Source organism: Crocodylus siamensis, chromosome 9, assembly GCF_052110815.1.
Source record: "Crocodylus siamensis isolate JL-2025a chromosome 9, ASM5211081v1, whole genome shotgun sequence".
Classification (NCBI taxonomy): domain Eukaryota; kingdom Metazoa; phylum Chordata; order Crocodylia; family Crocodylidae; genus Crocodylus; species Crocodylus siamensis.
This window is the reverse complement of record NC_143403.1, coordinates 67,337,656-67,365,230: the sequence shown is the minus strand read 5'-3', so window position 1 is coordinate 67,365,230 and position 27,575 is coordinate 67,337,656. Positions and strand designations below refer to the sequence as shown.

The window sequence follows — 27,575 nt, the reverse complement described above, 5'->3', positions numbered from 1 at the left end:
CCTTTCTGTGTTGTTCAGAACAAACTCTTTCAGAACTGTCACTTCTTAGTAAGGGTCAGTGTCACAAGTGGAGCAGGAGTGCCATTTTGTAGCCAGCTCAGAGCTAAGTAGAGACAGCCAAAAACCCCAAAGCTGAATTAATTCAGCCTTTACAGGTTAGTCTAAGCTGCAGAGATTAAACTGAGAAACAACTGGACAGACATTCACTTTTGATTCAGGAAATGCAGCCACATGCCTGCAGTGGTGCAGGCCAGTAGCCAGGTGGTGCTACAGCATGGCTATCTGGCATGGAGCTAGCATGGGCTATGTGTTTGCTTCCTCTTCCTGCTGCCTCTGAGGTCTGTGGGATTTGAAGTCCACAATCACAGCAACAGGACTCTGCAGGGTTGCTCATTAGTTCCTCTTCCTGCTTCCAGGTGCCTTTGGGATTTGTAGTCCACAGTTGCAGCCGGGAGTAAGTTTTTAACGGGGCAGGACAGCTCTGTACTCTGGGGAAGGGGAGTTTAACACCCCCTCCCTGGTCCCAGACCCCAACCTGGGGGGCGGCCAGTGAGCCAGCCCTCACTGCTTCAGAAGGGTGGGGCCAGTCCTGCTCTCTGGAGCAGACAGCCCAGCCCAGCTCAGCCCAGGCCTGGAAAGCATGCTGGGATGCTGGGGGACTCTGATTTAACATGAACCAGGAAGGGGTCTAGAACAGAAGTTTCATAAACCAGTTTGACCTAGATCAGTTAAATCTGATACTACATTCAACCAGGTGTATTTTAAACCAGTTTCAGCCATTTTGAAACTGGTTTATATGCACCAAAGTTGTGTTACAGGTTTAAACCAGTTTCTGATCAGTTAAACTGATCTGTGTGTCACTTCTGTCCCTAGCTCTAGCATTTAACCTTGCAACACCCCTGTGAGACAGGTTTACGGGTGGCAAACTGAGGGACACCAAGAAGACCAAGAGCCAGATCCTGAAAGGCGTTTGTGTGTCTAAACTCCCACTGGATCGGCCTTTAAGCCCCTTACCCAAGGTCACACAAGAAGTCTGCAATGGAAGAGGGAAGAGGGATTAGATCTGCCAAGTCGTAGACTAGCACTGAAACCATCCTGTCTTGTGGTAGTGTCAACTTTCAGAAGAATAGCTCGTTCTTCATATTCAGAGCCCCCAGATAGGTTTTCTTTGTCTGTAGAACTTGGGGTAGAATTGAAGCAATGAGTCACTGTCTGATGGAAAAACAAGATCAGAACATTCATTTATAGCCCAGTGTGATTTGAATGTCTTGCTTTTCCAAGTCAGAAACCTAATTCAATTTCCTCCCTCTCCCAACCTTCCTGGCTCCCCTGACATACAAAAATGCAGAATGACATTTTGACTCAGCCCATCAGAGCAGTTGCACTGTAGGGGATTATACTGGGGAGTTTCCTGAAATGCAGCATTCTGAGACATTTGCAACAAGGGAAAACAGACAGTAGTGGATGTTTACCTGATGCTAACCCTGTAAGACAGCAAGTGAAATCTGCGGTCGCAGTCAACAAAGCAGCACTGCCAAAAACCAGAAGGCCTCCCGTTAAGGGACAGTACCCTAAGGGAGACACAAATGGTGAGCCAACAAGACAGAGTCATCAGCAAGCCTTGTCTGTGGCCCAGATGATCAAAAATAGTATCATAGCTCTGTTTAGATACAAAAGAAGGAAGTGGCACAGTCTCCTGACTGAAAGAAGTAGGCAACAGCAGTTCAGGTTTAGTCAGATGGGAGTGTCATAGTCTTGTGGACACAATCTCTTTGGGAAAGCTACAAAAAGGAGAAAACAAAATGAGGGGTTAATGCTACATATCAACAGTATTTGTAAGAGATGGGTCTCAACTGAATGCACCCAGGCTTTGGGCAAGTTTTGCTTGGTGCATGCCTCTTCTCTTGGGGAATTTACAAAAGAAAAGCCCAATTGCAGGTAGGAAAATAAAGAGAAAATCAGCAAAGTTTAAATCTTGTCATGTTTTCCTGAATAGTTTCATAGTTGGTAGGGCTGGAAGGGACCTGAGCAGATCATCAAGTCTGACCCCCTGCCATGGGCAGGAAAGAATGCTGGGGTCAAATGGCCCCGGCTAGGTGTCTATCTAGCCTCCTTTTGAAGACCCCCAGGGTAGGAGTGAGCACCACTTCCCTTGGAAGTTGGTTCCAGATCCTAGCCACCCTGACTGTGAAGTAGTGCCTCCTGATGTCTAGTCTGAATCTACTCTCCGTCAGCTTATGGCCGTTATTCCTGGTTACTCCCAGTAGTGCTCAGGGACTCTCCCATTGCCTGGTGATCCCCCTTGGCAAGTGTATAGACAGCCACCAGATCCCCTCTCAGCCTTCTCTTGTGGAGGCTGAACAGGTTCAGGTCCCGTAGCCTCTCCTTGTAGGGCCTGCCCTGCTGCCTCCTGATTATGCAAGTGACGCTCCTTTGGACCCTCTCCATGTTGTTCCCATCCCTCCTGCAGTGCGGCGCCCAGGACTGGATGCAGTACTCCAGCTGCGGCCTGGCCAGTGCCGCATAGAGGGGGAGGATCACCTCCTTGGAGCTGCTTCTGATGCATCTATAGATGCATGACAGGATGCGGTTAGCCTTCCTGATGGCATCCCCACATTGGTGGCCCCTGTTCATCTTGGAGTCTATAATGACTTCAAGATCCTTTTCTGCCTCTGTGCTGATGAGAAGGGAGCTCCCCAGCCTGTAGATATGGTGCTGGTTCTTTCTCCCTAGGTGCAGTATCCTGCACTTTGTCAGTATTGAATCCCATCTTATTCTCATCTGCCCACCCCGTAACCTGTCCAGATCCAATTGCAGCCTGTCCCTCCCTTCTAGTATGCCCACTTAGTGTCATCAGTGAATTTGAACAAGGTGCTTTTCACCCCCTCGTCCAAGTTGCTGATGAAGATGTTGAACAGTGTGGGCCTGAGGACTGAGCCCTGGGGGACCCCACTGCCCACATCCTTGTAGGCTGAAAATGACCCATCCACCACCACTTTCTGGGTGCAGCCCTCCAGCCAATTGGCAACCCATCTGACTGTGTAGGCACTGACACCACAATTTCCTAATTTTTTAACGAGAATGGGGTGAGAGACAGTATAGAAGGCCTTCCTAAAGTCCAGAAAGACTATGTCTACCACGACACCGGCGTCCAAGGATTTTGTGACCTGGTCATAGAAGGCCACTAGGTTGGTCTGACAGGACCTGCCTCTAATGAACCCATGAAACCCTTCAACTTCTTGTTTTCAACTGTGAATTTCATTCAGAAATAGCCCTAACTTTAAAAAGAAAGAAAGGGGTAACAAGTTAAATCGTCAGGTAATAGTCTATTTCAGGCAGTCTGAAACAATTATATTTTGGTTTGCTCTGGAGGAAGCAAAAATCTGTTCTTGGCTCGGTTTCACTAATTCTTTCTCCAGGTGTAAAAGAGGAGGCAGGAACACCATTGAATTGAAGTCTATGGGGGTACATTGATGTAGTCCTAAGGGAAGGAACAGGCTCTGCATAATTAATACAAAATAAACTAGGATTCCTCTGAAACAGAGAAAAATACACAAAGGATTAGAGAGAGGCATCTTTGCTCCATGAGAAGCTGTTTCAACCTCTGAGGCTAAGTACAGACAGCCAAAAAGCCCAAGGCTGAATCAGTTAAGTCTTTGCAGGTTAGTCTAAGCTGCACAGATTAAATTGAAACAGAAGTGAACAGACATTTACCTTTGATCCAGGAAATGCAGCCACATGCCTGCAGTGGCTCAGGCCAAAAGCCGGCGGCGGGGGAGGGGGTGCTAGAAGATGACTCTTTGGCTGTATGTCCACTTCCTCTTCCTGCTGCCCCCAAGGTGTCTGGGATTTGCAGTCCAGAATTACAGCAGCAGGACTCTGCAGGGTTGCTCATCACTTCCTCTTCCTGCTTCCAGGTGCCTCTGGGATTTGTAGTCCATAGTCGCAGCCAGCAGTAAATTTAAGCGGGGGAAGGGGTGCTTAACCCCCTTCCCTGGCCCCAGACCCCAACTGGGGTTTTACCTGGGTGGGGCAACCTGCCCTGCCCCATAGACTGGGCTGCATCCCCAGCTGGGCTTGTTCTCCCCACCCCTTGTCAGTCAACCCTCACTGCTCCAGCTAGGGAGCAGAGGGGCGGGGCCAGCCCTGCTCCCTGGAGCAGACAGCACAGCCCAGCCCAGGGCTTGAAAGCATGCTGGGATGCTGGGGGGCCTGTGATTTAACTTGAACCAGGAAGGGGTCTGGGCCAGAAGTTTCATAAACTGGTTTGACCCACATCGGTTAAGTCTGATACTACATTCAACCAGGTTTATCTTAAACTAGTTTTAGCCATTTTGAAACTGGTTTATATGCACTGTGCTTCTGTTCTGTTACAGGTTTAAAATAGTTTCTGATGACTTAAACTGGTTTATGTGAAAATTCTGTCCCTAGCCTAAGTGTCAGCTGCAAAGCATGAGAAGCAAATAGTCATGTCAGAGGTTGCAGGGGCAAGGTAAGGGTGTCTTATAAGCAGAATGAGTTAATGCTGTCTAAAAGGAAACCACTGCCACTGACTCTTGAAGACCCTTTGATCCAAATCGTGAACTCTGCTAGAACTTAAAGGAGAATCTTAAATAGCTTTCAGTGTACTGCCAGCACTGCCAGGCATCAGGGGGCAAATCCATCACAATTCACTGTTAAGTAACATTTCAAGTCTCAGCACAGCTATTTCCTTCTGCTATAAGACTAAGAGGTCCCTCTTGGCATTAGCTTTAATTAATTAAGTCTCAGCAGTGGCACACGCAGCTCTGTAGTAGAGCTTTCAGCCTAATTGTACTGCTAGCATATTTTCAGCACTCCTCTGGAAATCCCAGGATTGTTTTGCAGGACGTGAGCAGTAGAAATGCAGTCCCTGCTTCAACAACAAGGTTTGTTCTCAGTTCTTTGGCAACCTCTTTCCAGCGTGGAACTCCACTGCTACGTAGGGTCCTTTCTTGGCTCTGATAGAAAAGGCTAAAAAAATTTATCAAATGCAGTCTGGACTATAAATTTATCATACTCTATATGAGCCAAGGAGATAGACAGGTAAACACCCCCTATCTCCTCCCCTCCCTCTTGTTATGTGTGGAGTATGATGAATCTATAGTCCAGTCTGTAGCTGATAAAATTCAGCTTTTGTTGTCATAGCCAGGTCTGTGTGTGTGTGTGACTGTGTGCATTAGGGCTGTGCGAAGCTTCAATCCCCGATTCGATTCGGCAGAGATTCACTCCAATTCGGTGGCTGAATCTCCAAATCTGAATTGAATCAGGAGACCCTTTAATTGCTCCAAATTGAATTGAACTCTCCAAATGGATTCAGAGAGATTAGGAAAGATTCAATGATTCAGTCATAGACACAGTTTTAAATGTTTTTCTACATACCTCGAGGTACCAGGCGGCTCATGAGTGTTGCAATGCTGGGGTGCATGGAGTGTCTTACAAGAACGTGGGGGGGCTCCCCAGTGTATTCAGCTGCAGACCCAGAAGTGGACCAGAAGCACTTCTAGTCCGCTTCCGGGTCTGCTGGGGAGTGTGCAGAGGGGCCCCCAGTGTTCCCCCTGCTCGGCAACTGGTGCCTCCTGAGTGTGGGGGGGCAGCTGGGGTTCCTCCGTGGCCGATTGCCAAGCCAGGTGTCGCAGTGAGGGCCCTCTGCATGCTCGGCCTTGGAACCGGAAGTGGACCGGAAGTACTTCCGGGTTCACCACAGAGCATGTGGGGGGCCCCCCTGTGCTCCTGTGGGGCGCTCCATGTGCCCCAGCATTGCAGCATTCATGAACTGCATCTGGTACTTCGAGGTATGCAGAAAAAGCACTTCAAGCTGTGTCTATGGCTGAATCGCTGATTCTTCGAAACGGCATTGAATCTTCAGATTCAGATTCAGCCTAATCGAATCGGGGACAGTGATTCGAATCAATGAATTGAATCACTATCCCTGATTCGGGCCAAATACGAATCGAAAAGGGCTCATTTTGCACACCCGTAGTGTGTATGCATACATGTTTTTAATCCTGTAACCCGCTAGGTAGCATACAATCTTTCCTAGATCTAAGTGAAACTAATGGTTTCATTCCTGAGTGCAGTGTCTATGCCCAGATAGTTGCATGTTCCTCCCCCGCATCCCTTCTCTGTACTGTGAGCTTTGACCACTGGAGCATGTTCCTCCCTGAAGGTTTCCCTTTTGTTTAGAAGCACCTAACTCCAAAGGTTGACAAACACGAGGGTCTATTTATACCACGTTGCTGTGGTTCTCAATTTTAAAGTGCAACACAGACGCAGCAAATTAAATCAACTTATGCTTAGTCACATCTGTTTCATTTATATCAAACTGGTGCCACTGAAGCAGAAAGTGCTCTTATTTGCTCCACATTGTTCAAGCTGAAAATTAACTGGCTTTGCACATAATGAAACTCATGCTTCATCTCTTGTAAAATAATTGGACCAGTTCTATTTTTTTAAGGCAGAGTAACTTACAGTTCCCATATATCAGTCTTTTATTGATGCAAGGAGGAAGCTCCCCTATTTTATTGCCCCTGTTTACCTCTCTGCATTTATTTCTCAGTGTTTTGTAAGTAAACCAAACTCTTGTCTCCCAACAGAATTAAGGCAGCGCCAGGTGTGAAGATAATGGCTATCAGAGTCAGTGATGCAGACCAGTGGGGGATACAAGAAGAAATAGATAATGAAGGGACCACAGCTACTGTTATCTGTGCACATCATGATCCAAATGCAGAGAGCAGGTAAGACATCCAAACTATGTTGCATATCATCCTGGTGGCAATGTGAGGAAGAAATATAAATGCTCCTTTTATAAATGGTGCTACTTTTTCATATTTTATCCTCCTTAGCTTCCTTAGAAAGCTGTATCATAACTCTGTTATCTTATGAAGCTTTATTTTATTTTATTTCTCTGCGTCATAAGTAAATGATCTAATTACATTTAATTCAGCAAAGATTTCTGCAGTCAGATGTGTCTGTCAGGTACCTCCAGGGGGCTGGGGAAGTGTCTGCTGCAAAAGAGCCAACAGTAAGAAGATTAAAATGAAGAAGCACTAGGAATAATTTAGGGCAATATAGGACAATGGTGTCCTCTTTTTTTTATTTGAAAAGCTATAAAGTAATAGCTATTAAATATTATTTATTACCCCTGCAAAACACCTGGGGGTGTCTGAGACTTCTTATGAATACCACATATATTTATTATAGCAGTGCATTAGCAAACTATATCAAAAGTAATAAGAAATTTAAATTGTTGGTCAGAGTAATTTGTTTTCCAATATGAGCGCTTGCTTTCTGTTATCCTGCAGTTATTGAACACTTAGAATACACTGCAGTTACTTTTAGCCTGTAATTGTATTATACTTAGTGAGATGTAAGACTTGCGTCAATTTTTAAAGTCAGGAATCTTTCTCCTGCATCATGCTTCCCATAAGACCCTTTTAAAGCAGATGTCTATACCTGTTTAGACCAAGGGAAATGACTGTCAAATGTTTGGATTTCAGATTTTGTTTTCAGCCAGCTTTACATTTTGTTTCTCATGTATTTGGAAAAATAAAAACTTGAGTTTTCTAGTGCATAACTTCAGGTAAAAAAAAGTTCTTATAACCCCACTTGTCTTAAATTCCTCTCCTCTCTTTTCATCGCTTTCTTTCCTGTGTCTAGTTAAAAAAAAGGAAGACAAAACTTAAATTTGTAACCTGTTTGCCTGGGGTCCTATGTGGGATTCAGTCCTGATTAGCTCAGAAGCCATGTATCAACCTGTCAGTGGCCACGTCTACATGAGACACTGACCGCGCAGTAGTTACTGAGCAGTCATTTAATACTTGCATACACAAGTACTAAGTGACTGTGCAGTAACTGGAGTCACTGCGCAGTAGCGTCAGCACACGCCTTTTAGGTTTCATAGATTTTATGGACTTTAGGGCTGGAAGGGACCTTGCAAGATCATTGGGTCCAGCCCCTACCCAAGGGGCAGGAAGTCAGCTGGGTTCAAAGGATCCCAGCAAGATAAACGTCCAAATGTTTCTTGAAAGTTTCCGGAGTAGGTGCTTGTACCACTTCTGAGGGTGGAATTTATTCCAGGCCCTGGGGACTCAGATGGTAAAGAAGTTTTTCCTTATATCCAGCCTAAAATGGTCTTCCAGGAGTTTGTGACCATTGAACTTTGTCATCCCCCGGGGTGCCCTGCCCAGGTGACACTTGACTGTGCAGTAGCTCGTGACTACCGCGCAGTAGCCTTGTGCCATGCTTCATGCCACATGACACTACTGCACAGTCAGTGTCTCGTGTAGACATGACCAGTGTTAACCAAAGAATCACAGTGGCACATAGAAGCTTTGGGGAATTGATGCACATGCCAGTTCAGAAGCAAGAAAAACCCATACAGGGTACAGGTACAGGAAACCCTTGTTATTCACAGGCACGGCATTTGTGGTTTCAAATATTCACGAATGCCGAACTCGCATCTTAAATGCAATTAAAGGAGCTCCTCAGGAGCTCCACGCTTGCTGTCACCGTACTCCCACTGCTGCCGGAGCAAATGTCCCCCCTCCACCCAGACAGCATTCATGAACGCAGTGCCTTATTCATGGATGTCGCCATTCGCAGGGCATATGAGAATGTATCCCCTGCGAATGTCAAGGGTTACCTGTATACTGTTGCATGTGTTGCATTATCCACAACCGCAGGAAAGTATTCACAACTGCAGGGAAAATACCCCCCCCCCCCCCAAAAAAAAAAAAAAAAAAGCCCCAAACCCCATCAACATTTGACTTTTTCTGAAAAGAGCTGCTAGTGAGAAGTCGAAGAGCCACCTGTTGCTTTGGAGCTGTGGCGTGAGTATCACGATGAGTTTTTCTTTGGAGTTGGCTTCTGCCAATGCTTTATAAGAAGGTATCATTCTTTTTCACTGAGCACTCAACTTTAGAGCTAGGGACTGTACGCTTCATTTCCGATTCACGTCTTTTTCAATAATACTCCTTTTTACTCCAAATCTTTTAAAGAAACCCAGCATGTTTCTTTGGCTACAGACAAGTTCTGCGTCAGTGCAGAATATTGGACGGGGGGAACCACGACTGCCATACTGCACTTCTCATGGCCATGTGCCGACGGTCGCAGTGCGAATTCTCGATGCATGCAGCTTTTCTCTGTGTTAACTGAGATTTGCAATCTAGAGGGTTACTCGATATCTGATCTCAAATAAATGTTAAGGCTCAGGTTTTCCATTACAATAGCTGTGACCTATGTTCCATTTAAAGCCACATTGAAAGCCATCAGTTAAGACAAATTTGGAGCTTAACAGAAAGCTTAATATAAATCTCTGCTAGTCAGGAACCTGTTTAATTGAACTGAAGTTGCTGTTTTTATTTTTTAAGTTAAGTGAAAATTACAGAGAGCACTGAATGTTTTTTGCCTTGTGCATGTTTCACTAATCCATGAAATTACACCTGTCACAGTAACTTAGTTTTTATTAACACCAATTTTTTTTTTTTTTTTTGGTGCTTTGTGTTGAACTGTTAAATTATATGAACGGCAAAGAATCTCAAGTTAATTAATACTTTGACCCTTTCATTTGTGAGATTTGGTTTTAATGTTTTTGGAGCAATTAATGTATGCAAATAGAAACTTCTGAAAGATCAGTTCCAGATTTGCAAATATTGTAGCGTTTAGAGTAAATATTTAACTTTGATCTTTGTTTTAATTGGTGTTTGGGGTTTTTTTTTTTTTTTTGCTGGGATGTGGTGGCACACTGTTTCTTTAGAAGAGGGACGCTTATAGGAGGATTCTGTGACTTGCTTTATTTAAATCGATACATGCGTGGTCCTGCTCCACTTAAGGAACCCAAGTAACTTTGTTAAAGTTAACTGGAGTTTCTGGAGCAGTTAAGAGTTGCAAGACCCATCTCATCAGTTGTGAAACAAGGGGAAACTGCAACTATTCGAAGAATAGTTGCTCCTTTGAGGGAACCAGCTTGCTGTCTTGAAAGTCGGTGCTTTGAATTTTATGCCGCTCCTTTTCCTAGCTGTGACACTCATGGTAAGATGGAGCAGCCCAGAGAGCTGAGAGCACTGGCATCAGTGGAAGCACAGTCACATCTGTGAGGAGGAAACTCTTCTGCCTGATGATGTTTGCACTGATCCCTTTTCAATTAAAGGGGACAATGCTGCTGCATGTTTCATTCATGCCAGAACTTATGTTGATTTCAATGGAATTACTTGGATAACTGAGAGCTACTCATGCAAGTGAGAGTTTGCAGGATCAGGTGCTCATCACTTTTCTATGACTGTTTTTGGGTACCCTTAACTCAGAGGCCTGTTTCCACAGCTTATACTTCAGCTGCTTTTACTTTCCCCAATGCTTGGCTCTGATAAGAGTCACAAAGGACCCTGGAGTTAGACATCGACTGCAAGGAGAACAATGGCTTTAGATTGCAGCACATTCATAATCCAGTTTTCATTCCTTTCAGCTGGTGTTATCTTTCAGAACCCTTTCAAATTTACTTATTTTTCTAATCTTTCTCCTCCTCCTCTGTGCAGCATTATCCTTTATCATGAGTTTTTCATCTCCCTTTCTCACCATCCCTCACGCAAATTGAGTGTTCATTAAAATATTTTAATTTAAGACCTTTCCTTCTTTTATGCAAAGTGCATCATGCCTTTTCTCTACAACACTTTTAAAAAAAAATCCTTATCACCATGTCTCAGGCGGTTTACATTATATTCTATTAAAAATCCATTTCGTCCAAGGTTGTCACAATTCATAGATTAAAGCTTCCCAGAGTGCGTTTTGTTAGGAATACATTCATAAATTCACCTCTTTAGTAATTCTGACACATCTTGTAAGCTTGTATTTAAAACCTCTTTTTGATAATGTAGCTTAACAAAGAGTAAGAAAGGCGACATTTATTTACACACGTGCACACACATACACACGTGTGTGCGCACACAAAATGAATGTTTGTACGTCTTATGTGGCCCTGAGAGCTTTACTCAGTAGTTCATTAAACAAAGTGACTAATATTTGTCAGATTTGGTTTGTTATCCCTTATCTTTTTGCAACTGCAGTTTTCCATGCTCATTTTTCCATGTACTTTGTTTTGGTAGGTTGGTTTCTTAGATACAGCCGTGGTTTTCTGTGTGTGATAGAGAAAAGAAAGTAAAAAAAACACAGGTTCCATTTGGAGGAGAAGTGGTGAGATTTGTGATGGTCTTTAATTAGTTAGACTGGCCTTTAATTAGGCGTTAGTTTTGTTCCATGATCTGGTACTAGGGCCTGAGAAGGCTGTGTTTTTTCCAGGTGAGTTTTGGCCTTCTGGTGAATATGTACACATGTACATGCACATATATGAACATATATGCACATATGTCCATGCCCACACACATATATGCACATGTACTCAAATACAAACATAAAGGCATAGGTTATTAAACCAGCATACACCATCATATCTTAGTAGGAGCTGTGCGTTTTTGGTGGAGGTCAAAGCATTGGGAACAGCTTGGCGATGAACCTCAGGGGAAACGCCTAGGTTTAAGCAAGGGGCTAAATTCTGCCGGGCACTTGTAACAGCAGGGAGTGCTAGTGTCTAGGAATTGAGAGCACCCTGTAGTTTGCCGGAGATGCTCAGCATCTTGCAGGGCCAGATTCTTTGCAGGACCTAGGACATGAATATCTCTTCTGGAAGTGTCTCAAGTTGAGTGGAGTGAAGGGTCTCCTTTCTTGGTGCTCAGTTTTTCTGTTTTGGGAAGATGAAGGGATGAGTAGATGTGTATGGGGTTTGCTCCAGGTGTGTTTGGATATCACAGGTATGAAGCTAAGACCAGCACGTCACAGCTCTGTTTTAGGAGGCTGTATATTATTGAGTGGACCAATTTCTTTTCCTCTGGAAAGCTATCGTTAAATTATACAGGAGAATTGCCCAAGTATGGACTGTGGGATCTTGCTGCAAGTCTCTGGCACACTAGTACTTTAATCAGAATGGCTATATTTATGCTAACTAGGAAAGCTAGTAGAATCAATCCATCTCTACAGCGCTGAGTTATAGCATTACTGAGACCAAACAAGTTCTTCTCACTTAAGGGATCATTTCATCTCCAGATCTATAATGTTGCTTTCATCTATCACGTTATCTGTGTATATATGTGTGTATATATAATATATATAGTCTCATACTTACACTGAAGAGAGCCAAACTGGAGAAATAGCCAGGGTGAAATCTACAGAGAGATCTTTCAATTTTCATCATGAAATATTTATTTTGTCACTTGGAAGTTTTCATTTTATTTAATATAGCTAGGCTGGGTTCATATTATTTGAAGTCATTTGTCTTTAAACTCGGATAAAAGCTTAAAATCGAGAGTTGTTTTTCTGTGTGGGGGGGGGGTGTTGGTGGAAGGAAGCTGAGAGAAATTTGGCTCCTTTAAAAAGATTCTCTTAAGAGTCAGCTTCCTTCAGCCGTTGACCAGCATAGCACTTGGGGTGATAAATCTTTAAACCAACACCCCACCACCAGGAGAAACGGTTAAGAGTGGCTAGATGGTGTGTATAAATAGACGATCCTATCTGGGAAGGTTTCACTAGTTTGAAAGATTTTTCTCTTCTCGAGCGTACCACTAAAACTGCCAATTCCTGGGTGTACATGTTATAAATACTCTGTGCCTGTGTATATGTAAATATGTTTATTACATATGCATTCAGTAGCTGTACAATTGATCTGCGTTGAGCAAAAACAACATAGGCTGTTTCTCTTTTATTTTGTTTCCTGCCTATACCTGCCACAGTGATCAGTGTTTTGTTCTTGCTGTACCCAGTATTGGCAAAAGTGTTTTGATGGTCCCTAAACACCTTATTCTTGGGTACATTATTTGTCCCCCTGCCCCCATACTTCCAATCCCCTATGGTACCCAGTGATAACTAACGTGCTGGAAGAATACGGCTGAGGATGGTGCTGACACTTCTATATATTGGCCAAACGACGACTACTTCAGTGAAAAGGCACAACTTTTCTTTTATACTGTGCTAGTCCTAGGCCGGTGTTCTTGACTCTCACTAAATCATGCTCATCTCTGCACTGTACAAACACTAGCTACCAAGCTAACTGGATAACTTTGGATCCCCTTCTGATCTCACTTTGGAGTAATTAAGGGATAAGTCAATTAAATATCTGGTGTACTTGGGACAGAACCAAGCTGCCTTTGTTTCCCATGTATATTATTCATCAGTCAGGATGAATACTGTACTAAGTCACCTGCCCCATAATTAAACAATAATTAAGTATTTTTGGCACTGTTAAAATTGTTCCACAGGGTGACGCAGCCAGTTTGAATCTAACAGGCAATTAATACAAAGGAGAGACTTCTCACCTTGGTGGGTACTGTTTCGTCTTGGCCAGCGTTGCTGTTGTGTACTCAAGGAAAAGCTAGGCAAGGTAGCTAACATGCTACTGCTTATTAGGGCCTGTCACTGTAGGTCCTTTGAGATGCTGGCAGTTGTGACAGAAAGCATATGGCCAGGTTTTAGAAGTGCTGAGGTCCAGCAGTTTCTCTTCTGGTTAATTAATGCCAGTGATTTTTGTAGCATGAGCTGTGATGTTTCTGGGCTAACTACTACTCTTGACTGCCCTAGTATAATGGTCAAAGGTGAAAGCTCCACCTGTGCTGAGGTGGCATATCAGGCCAGCGTGGTTAAACTATGCTGGTTTCTAAAGTTAATGACACATGCGGAGGTGTCGTGGCCAACACTGTCTCCTCTGGTTTGCCTTGGTTTCCCCACTCCAAATGGCCAAGTACCTTTTTATAGCCGAGTGAGCTGGGAGAAGGAGAACAGGGTTCAGTGGAGTTGCAGAGCAAGACTTGAACTCTGGGTCCATAGCAAGATGCTTTCACAGTATGGGGCCTGGGGGCAAGGGAGATGGGTGTGCATGTGTTACAAATACGATGAGTAATGTAGGCCCTGAGTTAGGGAAGCCCTTTGAGCATGGAAGAACATGCTCAAGTACACAATCCACTGCTGTTCATGATGGATTTTAGTGATAGACGTGTAAAGGTGAAGCGCTTAGTTCCCTTACACTTTCGTAGGCCTTTGCTCTCCTTAACTGAAACCTAACGGCGCCTTTACACATGCTCTGGGGTGCTGTTAGGTTTCAGGAGCTGCTCTAATTAAAGCTCCTGCAGCATCTCGTGTATTCAGCAACCCAAACTTCAAAATGGCAGCAGGAATGCTTTAACTACAGCTTGTTCGATGAGTTAAAGCACCCCTGCCACCATTTTGAAGTGTGGTGACACTGAGTACATGTGATGCTGAGGCTGCGGGAGTGTGCTAATTAGTACGCTCCAGAAGACTCAGTTGATCGAGTCTGTTCCGACATGTGCTAGTTGGCACGTGTTGGAGCAGGTGTGTAGCACATGTATAGGTGCCCAAAGATGGCAGATCTTTAGGGCATGGATGGTCTTTCTCAGGGTGTTTGTATACCATAATACCTGAACAGGGGCTGTGAGTATGATATAAATGAGGAGCAACATACTGCCATGACATGCTGCCATGCCTTTGCTAAACTCACTGGGACGTGCACTGAAGTACCTAGGGACATAGTTTATTGTGAAAGGGGTTGGTAAACCCCTGGGACATTGGGCACATGAGCTGCCATAGCAGCTGGCTGACAGAAGATCAATTCCACATGTTGCTCCTACCCAAAGGAGCAGGAACAACTAGACACAGACAACCTTGTTTTTGTCTGATTTCAAGCCTGTGCTAGTGCTGTGTGCCGGAGGCCATTAGCTTCACATGTCATCAAGGAAGAGTGAGCACGAGAAAGGAGCAGTGGGAATAACATTTATAGAACTAGAGATGAAGAGTGCAGCAGAATGGAGACGGGCTGTGAACAAAGGACCAGAGAGGTGGGGAGGGGAAAACACAGTGGGCTAAATTTGGTGGTGAGTAAATTAGTCTTAAGTCCAGCCTGCATTGACTGACCCCTGAATTTCATCCAGTGTACATGAAAGCTGCATTGACTAGCCAGACTTGTAGAGAAACGCTTTGAGCCTGATCAAGGAAGTTCTGCCATTTTCAGCTTGGGGTGGGCCTTGAGTTTGTAGCTTGATTCAGTTTCTGAAGAGGGGTTCAGGTAAGAAGAACAGCCACTAATGCAAACACCTTGTGAATGGAAATAGTTTTGGATCACATTTGGACTGAGAGAGCTGAAGAGGAGTGTTGATGCAGGGAGCTTCTACGTGTCTTGTGAAATAGGTGACATAGCGCGCTAAGGTGGGCCAGGCATGGACCAGGGCAGGGACTTAGGCTTTCTATAGGGCCAGTACTTTCAGGACCTCAGTTGCAAAGGGGCTAGAGCCAGGGACACACTACCCAGAAGAAAGGTGCGTTCTCCTGGCAAGATATGCCAAATGCGAGAAGAGGAGGAGGCTCCGTAAGTCTTCCAGATGGATGGAGGAGACTAGGGAAAATGTAAGTGCGCTGCTCAGTGGAGAAGGTGCAATGAAGGTGGAGAAGCCCAGTCTTCACCACATAACATGTAAAACTGGTCGCAGGTGACTAGCAAGTTTTAATATCAGTAAAGAAGGGAAGGGATGCAGAGCATGATGAGTAAAAAGGATGTATTGGAGAACTTTTGACCGATCTGAATGACTTCAAGTCATTGGGACCTAAAGCATTTTCTCGAGGAGGCTGAAGAAACAACGATGGGGAAGACATTGGAAGGTAAGCCGTACAGGGGAAGGCATGGGTGTATTCAGCTTGAACGAAGGGAGATGTAAGGGAAACATGCAGGCAATTCTGAAATATTTGAAAGGCAGCTCTAAACGAGGTGGAGAAAAAGTGATCTCCCTTGCCACAGAGGGCAAGACAAGAGGTGAGGGGTTGAAAACCACCACCAAGTAGATTTGGAGCAAATCTTAGGGCAAACTTTTTCCGTATAAGAACAGTAGAGCAGTGGAACAAGCTGCCTAGGGGAGTTGTGGAACATTCTTCACTGGAGGTTTTCAAGAAGAGTCTGCATGGGATGGTTTAAAATAGTAAATCATGCATCTGGGGAGGGCGGCATTGGACTAGACAAGCCCTAAGGTCCCTTCTACTGCCCTGACTTGCAAATTAGGTGAGAAGTTTATTGTGGTTCTGTTCTGTTTTGTCTAAGTCCTTATATTGTGCTCATCACCATGCTATCTGAGTGCCTTCCACTAATGCAGGTCTGTCCTACTGGTGGCCCATGGCCACCTGTGGTCCCTGAAGGGTTAGCATGCAGCCTGAGGACTCCCAGCATGGCCACTGCTGGCCCTTGCTCCTGCTATTGCTCCCGCCACAGAATTTGGGTTCCGTGGGCTCCCCGGCCTCCGCCGCCACTTCTACCTACTGCCTCCGCTCCTGGGGGCAGAGCCATGAAGTGGGGGGGGGGGAGGTCTGGGGTACTTGTGCTATGTGCACAGCAGGGGAAGGGGCCAAGCAGGAGTGGAAGGGGGTGCTGTGCATGTGGCGGGGCAGAGCAAGGCTGCTTGTGCTCATGCAAGGAAGGTGCACATGCAGGCAGAAAGGAAAGAGGGGTTGGGCTGCTATGCTCTGTGTGCAGCAGGAGGGGTGGGGGGTTACTCTTGGCCGCCTGGGCAGCAGGGGAGAGCCCAGGGTGGAGGGGCCACCCATGCAGCACGTGGCTTTTGGTCTGTGGCCCACACCTTGTGGACTGCAGCCCCAGGGGCCATACAGAGCGTATGGCTTTGGCTGCCCAGATGTTGGACAGTCCTGCATTAGTACATGAACCAACAGAACTAGTGGTGTGTGTGTGTGAATGTGTAAAATATACATACCCCATGCACGTGTGTGTGCACACACACATTTCTTTGTATTTATATTGGAGGAAATATGGTCAAGAAAAAATGTCTTGCACCGAAGAGTGGGGAGAAGTGAGATTTGCAATGGTCTGTAGTTCTTGGGACAGCACAGCCATAATCTAGGACAGCTACTGAGAAACTGGCCTCCTGATCCATTGGTAAAGTGGATCTTACCTTTCTGACATCACACTTGAGGGCTACAACCTGTTAATAAATAATGGCATCTGCTCTATTGGAGAGCACTGTATACAAAAATGCTTCTGTAAAGAGCATCTTCCAATATTATCAGTTCTGACTGACATTATTCACAAAGGAAACCTGCATTTTAAAGGCATTAACTAACCTTTATTTTTCATGTAGATGGCTTGATCTTGCTGCCTTCACATATAAAAGACCCCAAACCTGCACTTAACGGTGTTTGAGTAACATAAAATCTTTGACATCTCATAGTACCGTAGAGCACGCCTGCAAAAACAGATGGGTGATGAGCAATATGAAGGACTGGTTCTGGGGTCGGCTGGTATCTGGGTCTGTAGAGGCTCTGGAACACTTTCCATTCTAGTCTAGGAGCAATGAAATTGTCTGTCCTTCTCCTGTTGAGAATCTAATAGCGAGGTAACCACATGAATTCTCCACCGGTCAGCCAGTCTTTTCAGGCTAATGTTTCTTGCTCTTATTTAGTTAGGCTGACAGCAGCTTCAATAAAGTCTCCAGTAGAGTCGGGACACAGGGATTACTGGTTGGTAGTCTGGATAATTACTTTTCGGCCCTGGTTCACCAGTCCGAGAACTTAGTGACACTTCTTACTCCATTCTTGCTGTACTGATCTGGTATGTTATTATGACTGAAGAAGGTGGTTTATGAACTAATAAAGCATTCATGGCTGGAAAGAAATGTGTGCCCCTCAAGCAGTGCACCCAGGAACCCATGCAAAGTGAATACACTGCTTATCTTGTTAAACTTAGAAAAGAGTGCAGCTTGCCATCAGAAAGCTTAACTCGGTTTAATCATATTCAGAAAGCATCGTTTGCAGGTGAAATAGTGGAATTAGGATGTGCAAAGTAAACTGCAACATAGTCTATGGTTAAATTTTGTTGATGTAGATATTATAGGGTTTTAGGAAGAAAAAAACCCCGCACCTCTATCCGATGTAGCAACAACAGCAAGGAGGCAAGTATAGACACACAGGTGAAATAGGCTTTTTGTTGCTATAGCTTCTTTTCATTTGTGGAGCATGCATAAGCCCTCCCAACAAAAGCATGTCAGTGGTTTTATGAAATGAAGAGTGTGTTGATAGAGCTTTATAGATGCACTGGCAAACTCCTTTTCAGGATAGATGAGGCTGCAGATTGCAGATATCTTTGAACCCAATACAGCATAAATGTGGTCTTTCTTTATGTGAGGGGTTAGAGAGTCCTGAGAAACCCCCAGGAATGGCTATGCTGTAGAGAGTATATTTGTAGTCAGTTCAGTCTTCCTCCCTTCTCTGTATTATTGGGAGGAGACTGTACGTAAGGAGGAAAGAACAATGCTTGCATCATGTCAGAGTGAGGTTGCTGGATTTTAAATTTTTGTTAGAAATTTGCTGGATTGCTTTGCTAATTGGTAACATGCACAATTGGAGTCTTAGACCTACACAGTGGATTCTGCTGTTGTCATCTCTGAGCCCGATCTACCTTTTCTGTCTGAGGGAGGTGGTTCAAGTCCTATGTGAGCAGAAGCTACTTGACATCCAAGTGAAATCTATATTTATAGGGGTGAATGTTCTCTCTCCCCTTCTTTCTTCCCTTCCCCAGCCCCTAAAATGGTTCTGATTTATAAAAGGGATCTGACTTTCAGGTTTTGAGACTAATTGTAAAAGTCTTTTCATCTTAGCTTCCCTTCCTGTGGTGGTAGTTTAGGTAGCAAAAATAATTGTGGGCAAGACTGAGGCTCTCCAGATGTCGAACTCAACAGGTGGTCAGATAGCTAAATGGTTTTAATTTCATCAGCAAATAACTGCAGGTACAAAGTTGCACCTGCAGGTTGGAGACTGAGAAATGGCAGGCCAGATGTTTTAAAACTTAGCCTCTACTGCATATCTGACTGATCCTTTAATGTAAATTAGCCTAAGGAAACAATAGTGGTGGAGCTGCTCTTCTTGGCTAAGAACGGACACTCAAAAAGCCCGAGGCTGAATTGATTCAAACTTTGCAGGTTAGTCTAAGCTGCATAGATTGAACCAATAAGCAGGTGAACAGACATTCGCTTTTTGTTCCAGAAATGTAGCCACATGCCTGCAGTGGCCCAGGCCAGAAGCTGGGGGGCGCTAGAGCATGGGTCTCTGCTCAGCTGGAGCAGACAGCTTGGGACAAAGTTAGCTTGGGACACTCTGGAAGCAGGGTTTGCAGGGGAGGGGCAAAGCACCTGGGGATGCTAAGGGACAGTGAGTTGAATTGACTCTTGAGGGGATCTGGAACAGAAGTTCAATAAGCTGATTTGACCTAAATCAGTTAAGTCTGATACTATATCCACCCAGGTTTGTCTTAAACCGGTTTCAGACCTTTTGAAAGTGGTTTATGTGCACTGACCTTCTGTTGCGTTACAGATTTGAACTGGTTTCTGATCACTTATACCGATTTCTGTGTAACTTCTGTCCCTAGCCCTTGTTTCTTTCCTGGAGGAAGGAATAATGTGCCAAAGTTAAGCATTGGAAGAGATAGCTCAGGGAGGTCATGGACTTGCCATCCTCTCTGGCTTTTAAAAGCACGGTAGAGGGACATTGCTAGAATGGTTTAAGCAGGGATGACCCTGTCTTGAGCAGGGGATTGGACTAGAAGACCTCTGGAGAGCCATTCCAGCCCTATTTTTCTGTGATTTATATGAAAATAAATTGCTAGCCTGAGAGAGGCTCTTCACAGGTGTGGCACAAGGGACTTGATCCAAAGTAAAAGAAAAGATTTGTACGGACCCCCACAGGCCTTAGATCAGGCTAAAAACTGCTATTTTGAAGATCATTTATTTTGAATGATTGATCAAATCATCCCTAAATGAGCCCTGTTTTTAATTTGGTCTAATTAGCTTCATTTTGGTACATTTATTCCTACAAGTGAATCCTAATATTGGTGTAACAGTTGGCAAAGTTTAATTTCAGGGTACGGTAGTCTGCATAATTAGGGCTGTGAGAACATAGCAGGGAGGTTAGGAGGGGATTTCAAATGCACACAGAAGAGTGAATGACTGTTCGATGCTTATTCACCCAGCGGAGCTTGTATGCTTTTTTTCTGTATTGCGTGCCAACAGGGAATGATGACCTGTTCAGCAGCCAACAGGCTCCTCTAAGCCTGCACCAGTCTACTGCAGCGAGCACGACACATCTGACTCGCTGCAGAAGGCCCCGTGCCTCAGTGGAGGTGAAGACGGTTCTGGAAAAGGTCAAAGATTTTACTCCCCCAGTGCAGATTTGTGTTTGCATATTCCAATTGCAAATTTAATTGAGATCTTGAAATTGAATAATATGTCCCAGTAAGTCTGGGAATGGAAATTACTGCCTTCAGGAGCTGCGCTCTGACTCTAGGAATGAGAGGGGATAAAAATGGGTTGAGTTTTGTCTTTCATTCTATTAAAGGAGTTTTACCTTTGGTACCTTAAGCATTTAGGCTTGGGGGGAAGCCTTTACATACGCCTGGCAGAGATGAGGGCTGTGCATGCTCTGGCATTTGAATGACCATCCTTTCACCTTGCTAAACATGTGGGGTCAGCAGATTTCCAGGCTTTGGAAAACCTCTGATGATGCACTAAAGGGAGGAGGGGAGAAAAAGTACAAGGGTAAGAAAAGAACCTTATAGGAATATTCTTCTTATTAATACAGTCACAGTTTAAAAACCATAGCTTTACCATTATGGTTTGGGCCTTGGGGCTTGATTCAGACAAGCTTCCTAATTTATAGAATCACTTAAGAGCATGTTTGGTTTTAAGCATCTGCATTAAATTCCACTGATGTCAATTATGATGATAAGGAAGGTACTCCGCATTAGCTAAGCAAATCCTATTAAAGAGAGTGCCATGATGAAAATATAAAGCCTGACAATGAGCCGTATTAGGTATAACCAGAGACATTCAAGCAGTTACACCTGGACATGTTGTAGAAATTAGAATTAAACTCTTGAATAACACAAAAAACCTTACGAGTGAAGTGAAACTTTTCTAAAGTTTTGAATCTATATTTTGTTGCTGTTTGTCAGCTGTACTGGGGGGGTAGGGGGGATTTAAGGACATGGATGTCATAACTGGTTTTTCTCTACTGTAGTAAGAGGGGAGTGAATTAACCCAATTTACTATAGAAACTAAAACGAGAGATGCTTATGATGCCCAGCTTATTGATTTATGACGCTGAGTTGTAATGCAGCCAGTTGGAAGCCCCAGAACACGTTCAGATTTCCATTACAGATGTGTTGACTTGCTTACTTAATAATCAGTGCATTAAAGTACAAAAGCTAACAACAAGTTTATTAGGCATTTATTATCATGGGGTGCCGTAGCTAGACAGGCAAACATTAAGTGCGTTCCTTTGATTTATTTGGTACCTTGGTGCCAAATCCATTGTAAACTAACTCAGCATTAACTTTGCATAAATTCGTTTTCACCTTGCTTGGCTATATTTGCACTTCTTTTCCCTGTGAATATCTCTTAAATGTGTTTATAGCTTAAAAGGTTTGAGCCAGTGAGGTAACTAGTGTAAAATAAAAGTCCAATTTGAGTGCTGAGACTCTCTGATAAAGAGAGATTGGATGTGGATGTGGATGTGTGCACATCTGTTAACCTACGTGGTGTTTTGAGGAGCAGGGTTTTTTTTGGATTAATGCTAACAGTCAGTTCATCATTAATCTGTAAACTCTTTGTGGCAGAGGCTGTCCTTTTTTTTTGTATATATGCATTGTCTAGCATGCTAAGTCCTTGTCTATTTTTGGTCCTCCCAAGAAAAGCCAGCATGGTATTAGTAACAGCTGGTGCCAATGTTGAGATCAGTGGTGCAGGAAAATACAGCTAATTTGCAGAAAGGTGGATTCCTTTCTGTTAGTGCACTTGGGATATTAGGGCATGCCCCAGTGACATTATGATCATGTGGGTCTACACATGATCGGGAGCTATGTCGCCATAGTGGCGCACTTCCCCAGTATGGTGCGCCACTACAGCGACATAGTGGCAAAATCTAACCATGTGCCGTGTGGGTGGCTCGGCAACCGCCCGTAATGCACCGTGCTTTAGTACTTCTGACGGGTAGTTCTAAAGCACGGTGCCGTAGCAATGTCGTCATATGGCAATGTGTAGACGCTCCCATTGAGACCCAAACAGTGCGATCTGCAGTTGCAGTTCATTATGGGGACGATTACACCGCCCATCTGTCTTATTCATTGGAATAGCTCTACTGGCTTCAGTGGGACTTAGTATAAGGATTTATTAAAAATGAGGGTCACAGAGTGAAGAGTGTTGAGCACAGATTGTGACTAGCACAAGCACTTGACCCCCCCATATGCTTAAAACTGTAGGCTGCCATGTATATTTTATACCAAATTTGAACATATAACCTGTGGGAACTTGCACACAGGGATGTGAAGGCTAGCTTTCATTTCAGTTCATTCTTTCTATACAATTTGTTCTGTGTGCCTTTTCCCATGATACTTGTTATGGTGCTTGCTGTGAAATATTGCAGTCATTAAGACCAATCTGCAAACTTTTAGCAAGAAAGCTTACCTTAAATTCAACCACAAGAGGCTTGACCTCAGGAACGACTTTCTTTGTCTCTTTGGTAAGCGAATCTAAGATGCTCTGAACGTTTTTTGGGTCTCCAAAGTTTTGTAAGAATAGTACAGCCAGGGTTTGTGATGTAAAATCTCCTTAGGAAACAACTTTGGTGCTTGGATTCCCTCTTTTACACGCCGTCTGAGACTGTTATGCTGGAATTGTTGTTTTCTTTTAGACAATCCCTAAACTAGTGGTTCCCCAAGCTTTTCTGGTGACCACACTTAGTACAACCCCGTATGCACAGTTACCACTGGTGGTTTGCCTATAGTTGCAGGAGGCAGCGACTTACCAAGCTCCACGGGTTCCATTATTGCTGTTCACGTGTCCGCTCTGATCCTGTGATAAGTGAAAGCTTGAATGGGGGCAGTTTAACCCTGGTTCATTCAGGGGTAGGTTGTTTGGCTTCAGCTCTCACGTTGGGGGTGTCAGGGACGTAGGGAGTTCCCATGGAGCAGTGCAGGCACAGTCCCACTCACCAGCCCAGTGGGAACTGTCCATGTGGATGCAGTGAATAGGGACTGGGACTTAACTCCATGCAAGCTGCTCCATAGGGTAGGCAGTAACACACAGTAATTCATTGTCTATTTCCCCTCGATTACACTTTGGTGAGAACTAACTGGAGACAGCTACTTCTGTATAAAACAGGGCTACGTTGTTCTGTGTTCGCTCTTGCTTACTACAGGCTGGGAGCATGCACAGGGACAGGTACCATCAAGCGGCTGAGGCCCAATAAAGCCCTCACTTTAATCATTACAGGTGTTGGCCTGATTTCCTGAATCATCAGGGGAATGAAGAGTGTCATGGGGACTGCTGGCCCCCCACATCGGGAAACGCCGGTTAACACTGGGAACAGCCCCGTGCGGGGACATGAAAGGATGCTGCGAGGGGGCTGCTTCCCCCCAGCCGTTCACTCGCTCAAAGTCCCGGGCATTGTATCCACTCCTTGTCTCGAAGGACTGCTCACAGCTCATGCTGCTATCTTTGCTAACTTACCCAAAGGCCTGGGACACAGAGGCCCTCGCTATGATAGTCCTACTCCATCGAATCCATTAGACGGAGCTTTTTAGACACAGGACAGGGGGCCGGGCATACTACACCTTTTCTGCTAGCATCAAGCTCTGCTTCGGGGGGGAGGGGGTGCCAGCCTGAATCTGTCGAGTTTGACACAACTCTGAATTTCCCCAGTTTAACAAGCCAAAAAGCCCGCATCCAACCACCTAGGAATGATGGAGTCTTGTCTCAGTGACTGAGACGCTAGAGCTGGATGTGAGTTAGCTCTGTAAGTAGCTGGTATTTTGCTGGGTGCTAAACACCAACAATGTGCTCAGGGCTGCACAAGCACAGACTCGGTCCCTGCCCAGGGAGCTTTCAGCATGCACGGACGTCAAGAAATTCAGCGACTTGGCAGTGAATGGATAGTGGAGATGTTTTGGTCTTGAGATTCCCCTTCTTGCTTCTGTTAGGTAATTTTCTTCCAGGCAGATTTCATAGGTATATAACCAGTGTTTCATTTTGTCAGATAAGCACTCTTCTTAATGGTGTACCATTTAATTTCTTTAGTGTCAAGAGGAGGAAATAAGTTATTCCTCTTTTTAAAAGAGTGATTTAAGTAGGGAATAATGAATGCAAAATGCTGTAGTTAAAAATCAGCAGATAAACTGATGGATCATCTGTCACTCTTGAGCCCTTGCTATAAAGGAAAAGTATATAATCATTTTTTTAAAGTAAAAATGGTAATGATGAACTTAGAGCATGTTGGCTGAGAGTAGATTAATAATGAAAACTGTTATTTCTCAGTTTATCAAGTGGATAACACCTAGAAACTCCTGGCTGACCAAACACATTGTTGGAGAAAGTTGGAATGATTTTTCAAGCATCTTCTAAAAGACTTAGCAGAAGAGACAATAGACTTTGAAGGTTTGGGGTCTGTTTTATTTCCTGCTTCATTCCACCAGACATATGCTGGCAAATCTCCATTATAATCAATGCTGATTCACTGGTAAGCAAAAATGGACTTTTGCGTTATGGTAAATGATTCCAAGCCAGTGTTTCCCAGCAGTTATCACATACACCTGAGTTACAACAGCATTAGGCCAGTGTCTCACATGGATTGACAGTGATGACTTGGCAAACGTTGACTTTTTCTTATCGACCATGGCGTTTTTAACTTAGAAGGATTTACTGATGGCAAATTATTGTGGGGTTCTTTTCTTCCAAATAAGTGTCTTGTGACTACCAACAAACAAATTAGGATTGGAAAGGACTGAATGAGGCACATCTTGTAGCTGGTTTCTCACGGTCCAGGTGCGAGTGCCTCGATGGCTCGGCCCTTTGCAGTTCTGGTCTGGAGGGACACCTCTCTGTTTTTTTGTAAGGTCTAGGCTCTGTGTCTCATACCAGCCACGTATCAACACATGTTCTTGATTTCATTGCTGTTCTATTCATTTCTCATTAATCTTTAATACGGGGACGCAGAGACACAGAGGTTAAGGCCTCTTGCTATGGATGCAGAAATGAGAGTTTGAGCCTTACTCCAAACTAAATCAAAAGGTCACCCTCCTTCCCACCTTGTCATTTGGTTCGAGGAGTGACAAGTAATCAAATATTGCTCCCATGCATTTCCTGGCTAAAGAAACGGGCATGGCTTAGCCACATTAGCCCAATGGGTGCTCTGTAATCCTGAAAATCCGGCCCGCATTGAGTTGGCTGAACAGGAACCGACAGAATAAGTGTGAGGACTCAAGAAACCTGTCTAATAGTAAATGGCAGTCTTCTTACAAAGATCTGGCTGTGGTCTTAAATTGCACCCTTTGCTTTGCTAACAGAATCACCTAGCATTATGTAAGGGTTGAGAGGAGAATTTCCAGCCCTTACATGGCACACGCCTAGCTAGTAAAAACTTCTGTATCAGTGATGCTGCAGTGTGATAAAGCGGTGTTGTCATCAGGGGTCACATCAGCCCTTGACTGTAGCAATCCTGAACAGCAGCTCGATTCCCCAATTCCTCCTGTTCCATGCAGTCTTCACTGTGGCTTCAAAAGGTCTACAGAAGCCATCCACGTTGTGGTGCTATTTCTTTTGCAATGCGAAAGCAAGGTGGAGAGTGTTGCCCGATTGCAGTAACGTCGCCCTTTTGTGCTGCGTCAGTTCAACCGGTGAACAGAGCAGATCTAATGAAGCACAATTAGCTAAATTTTCATTTCTAATTCCTTGGGTTTTATGTCGTGGTGCTGCCCCCGAGCCAGGTGAACATAGGCACTTTACAGAAAGACTATGGTGACAAAACGTGCCACGAATATGTTATTGGGAAAATGAAATTGCAGGCTGTGTTTTCAGGCAAGTCGGAGCTGCCCAGGCATTTGTGCATTTACTCCTTAAGACGGCGTTTTAAAACCCTGCCAAGCGCTGTTCTTTGTATCTTATGGAACTAATCCTTCTTTGGTCTCTTTTTCTTTTAATTAACAGTAAATATCATACCTAGGAGAAGTAGTAGGTGGATGAGAGGGGGAGTTGTTCGAGCCATGTGAATGGGGAAAAAAAAAAAGAATTGATCACCTGGGGTGGGACAATTGTGCTTTTGCCTCTCCATATGCAGTGACCCCGTAAGATGTTTAGTTTGGCAGTAGGCTAGCCTTGCATTTTATTTATTTGATGAGGGGATGGCTGCTGGACTGCGTTCCTCCTCCTGCCTCCCCCCACGAGCGCCAGCAGAGATCAACAGAAGTTACGTGGTGCTGTGAACTGTAATTCTGTTTCAGCCATGATTATATGTCAGTCTGCTGTACACTGTAAGTGGCACTTTTGGATTCCTGCTGTGAGCAGTTGATTAGATTTTGTAGCTTTTAGTCCTGTACATAGGGATTAAAAAAAAAATTTTTTAAACAAAGCAGGATAACAAACAGGAGCTACGGGTTTATTTTTATTCTCTTCTTCCATTAACGACTCTTGCTTAAATACAGACATAAAATGTCTTAGAAGCGACCGGTTTTCTCTCCGTTTAATGCTGAATCTCCCAAACTCGACACTCCATTTAGAGGGTCATATTGGCTCAAAATTGGCAGGTTTGGCGTCTGAGCAGGGTAGAATTTTCCAACAAAATGCGAATCTTAAATTCAATTTAGAACTCCCTATGATAAAATGAACTGTAACTGCAAGTTTATTTATAGTCTAGCTTGTTACATTTTTCATTGTCAGCATAAGCTTTTTCCTCCATAATACATTATTGAACCAAAGAAAGAAACTATTCTTTTATCTGTTAGCGCCGATGCTTGTAATTCATCCCGTTGGTTTTCTGTGCTGCTTTTTTCCTAGCATGCTTCTCCAACTTGCATTGCACAGAGAACTTAATTGCTCAGGTCTGATATACTTTTTCTTTTCTATTCCTGGCAGCAGTGTAGGTTGCTGTAGCATTACGTGGGAGATGCCTTCTGGAACATGCTCCATACCTTACATGTGGGAGATGGCAGGGTTAGGGTCCAATTCAGGAACAGCCTTTAGCTAGTTTTGGACACTTCCTTTGCAGTAAGCTGTCAACTCCTGAGCCACTTGCACAAGTAGAAAATGCTTATTTGTGAGGCCCAGGTGCTGCAAAGTCTCTGTGTCACGCGTGGTCCCCGTTGAAATCCATGGGATGATTTCAGGGAGTGGGACCCTGGGTTGAACTCTGTCACTGTTTGCCAAAAACATACCCTTCCAGGAGGAAATCTAGTCGTGATCTGAAGGCACTGAGAAATGGAGAAGACCTCATTTCCCTTGGGAGTTTGTTTCAGTGGTTGATCACCTTCCATGTTGCACTGTATATTAGAATATAGTTTCCCATTTCTAATTTGAGTTTTCTGGCTTTAGTTTCCAGCCACTGGAATATTTCTTATTTGTTAGCGTTAGTGATATGGTTGGAGCTCAGTAGTGCGCAAGCACGGAGGTGGTTTATGTCTCTGAATGACT

At 44.3% G+C, this 27,575-nt stretch overlaps 1 protein-coding gene across 3 annotated transcripts in view; it reads left to right on the top strand.

Annotated features, from left to right (window-relative positions):
- The window catches only part of TMEM132B (transmembrane protein 132B), a 374,298-nt gene that overhangs the window by 152,350 nt on the left and 194,373 nt on the right, over positions 1-27,575 (top strand). For all 3 annotated transcript variants that reach the window (XM_090063009.1, XM_090063007.1, XM_090063008.1), the window contains exon 3: positions 6,615-6,755. In XM_090063009.1, the coding sequence (XP_089919135.1) occupies positions 6,615-6,755 (141 nt within the window). The remainder of the gene's footprint in view (positions 1-6,614; positions 6,756-27,575) is intronic.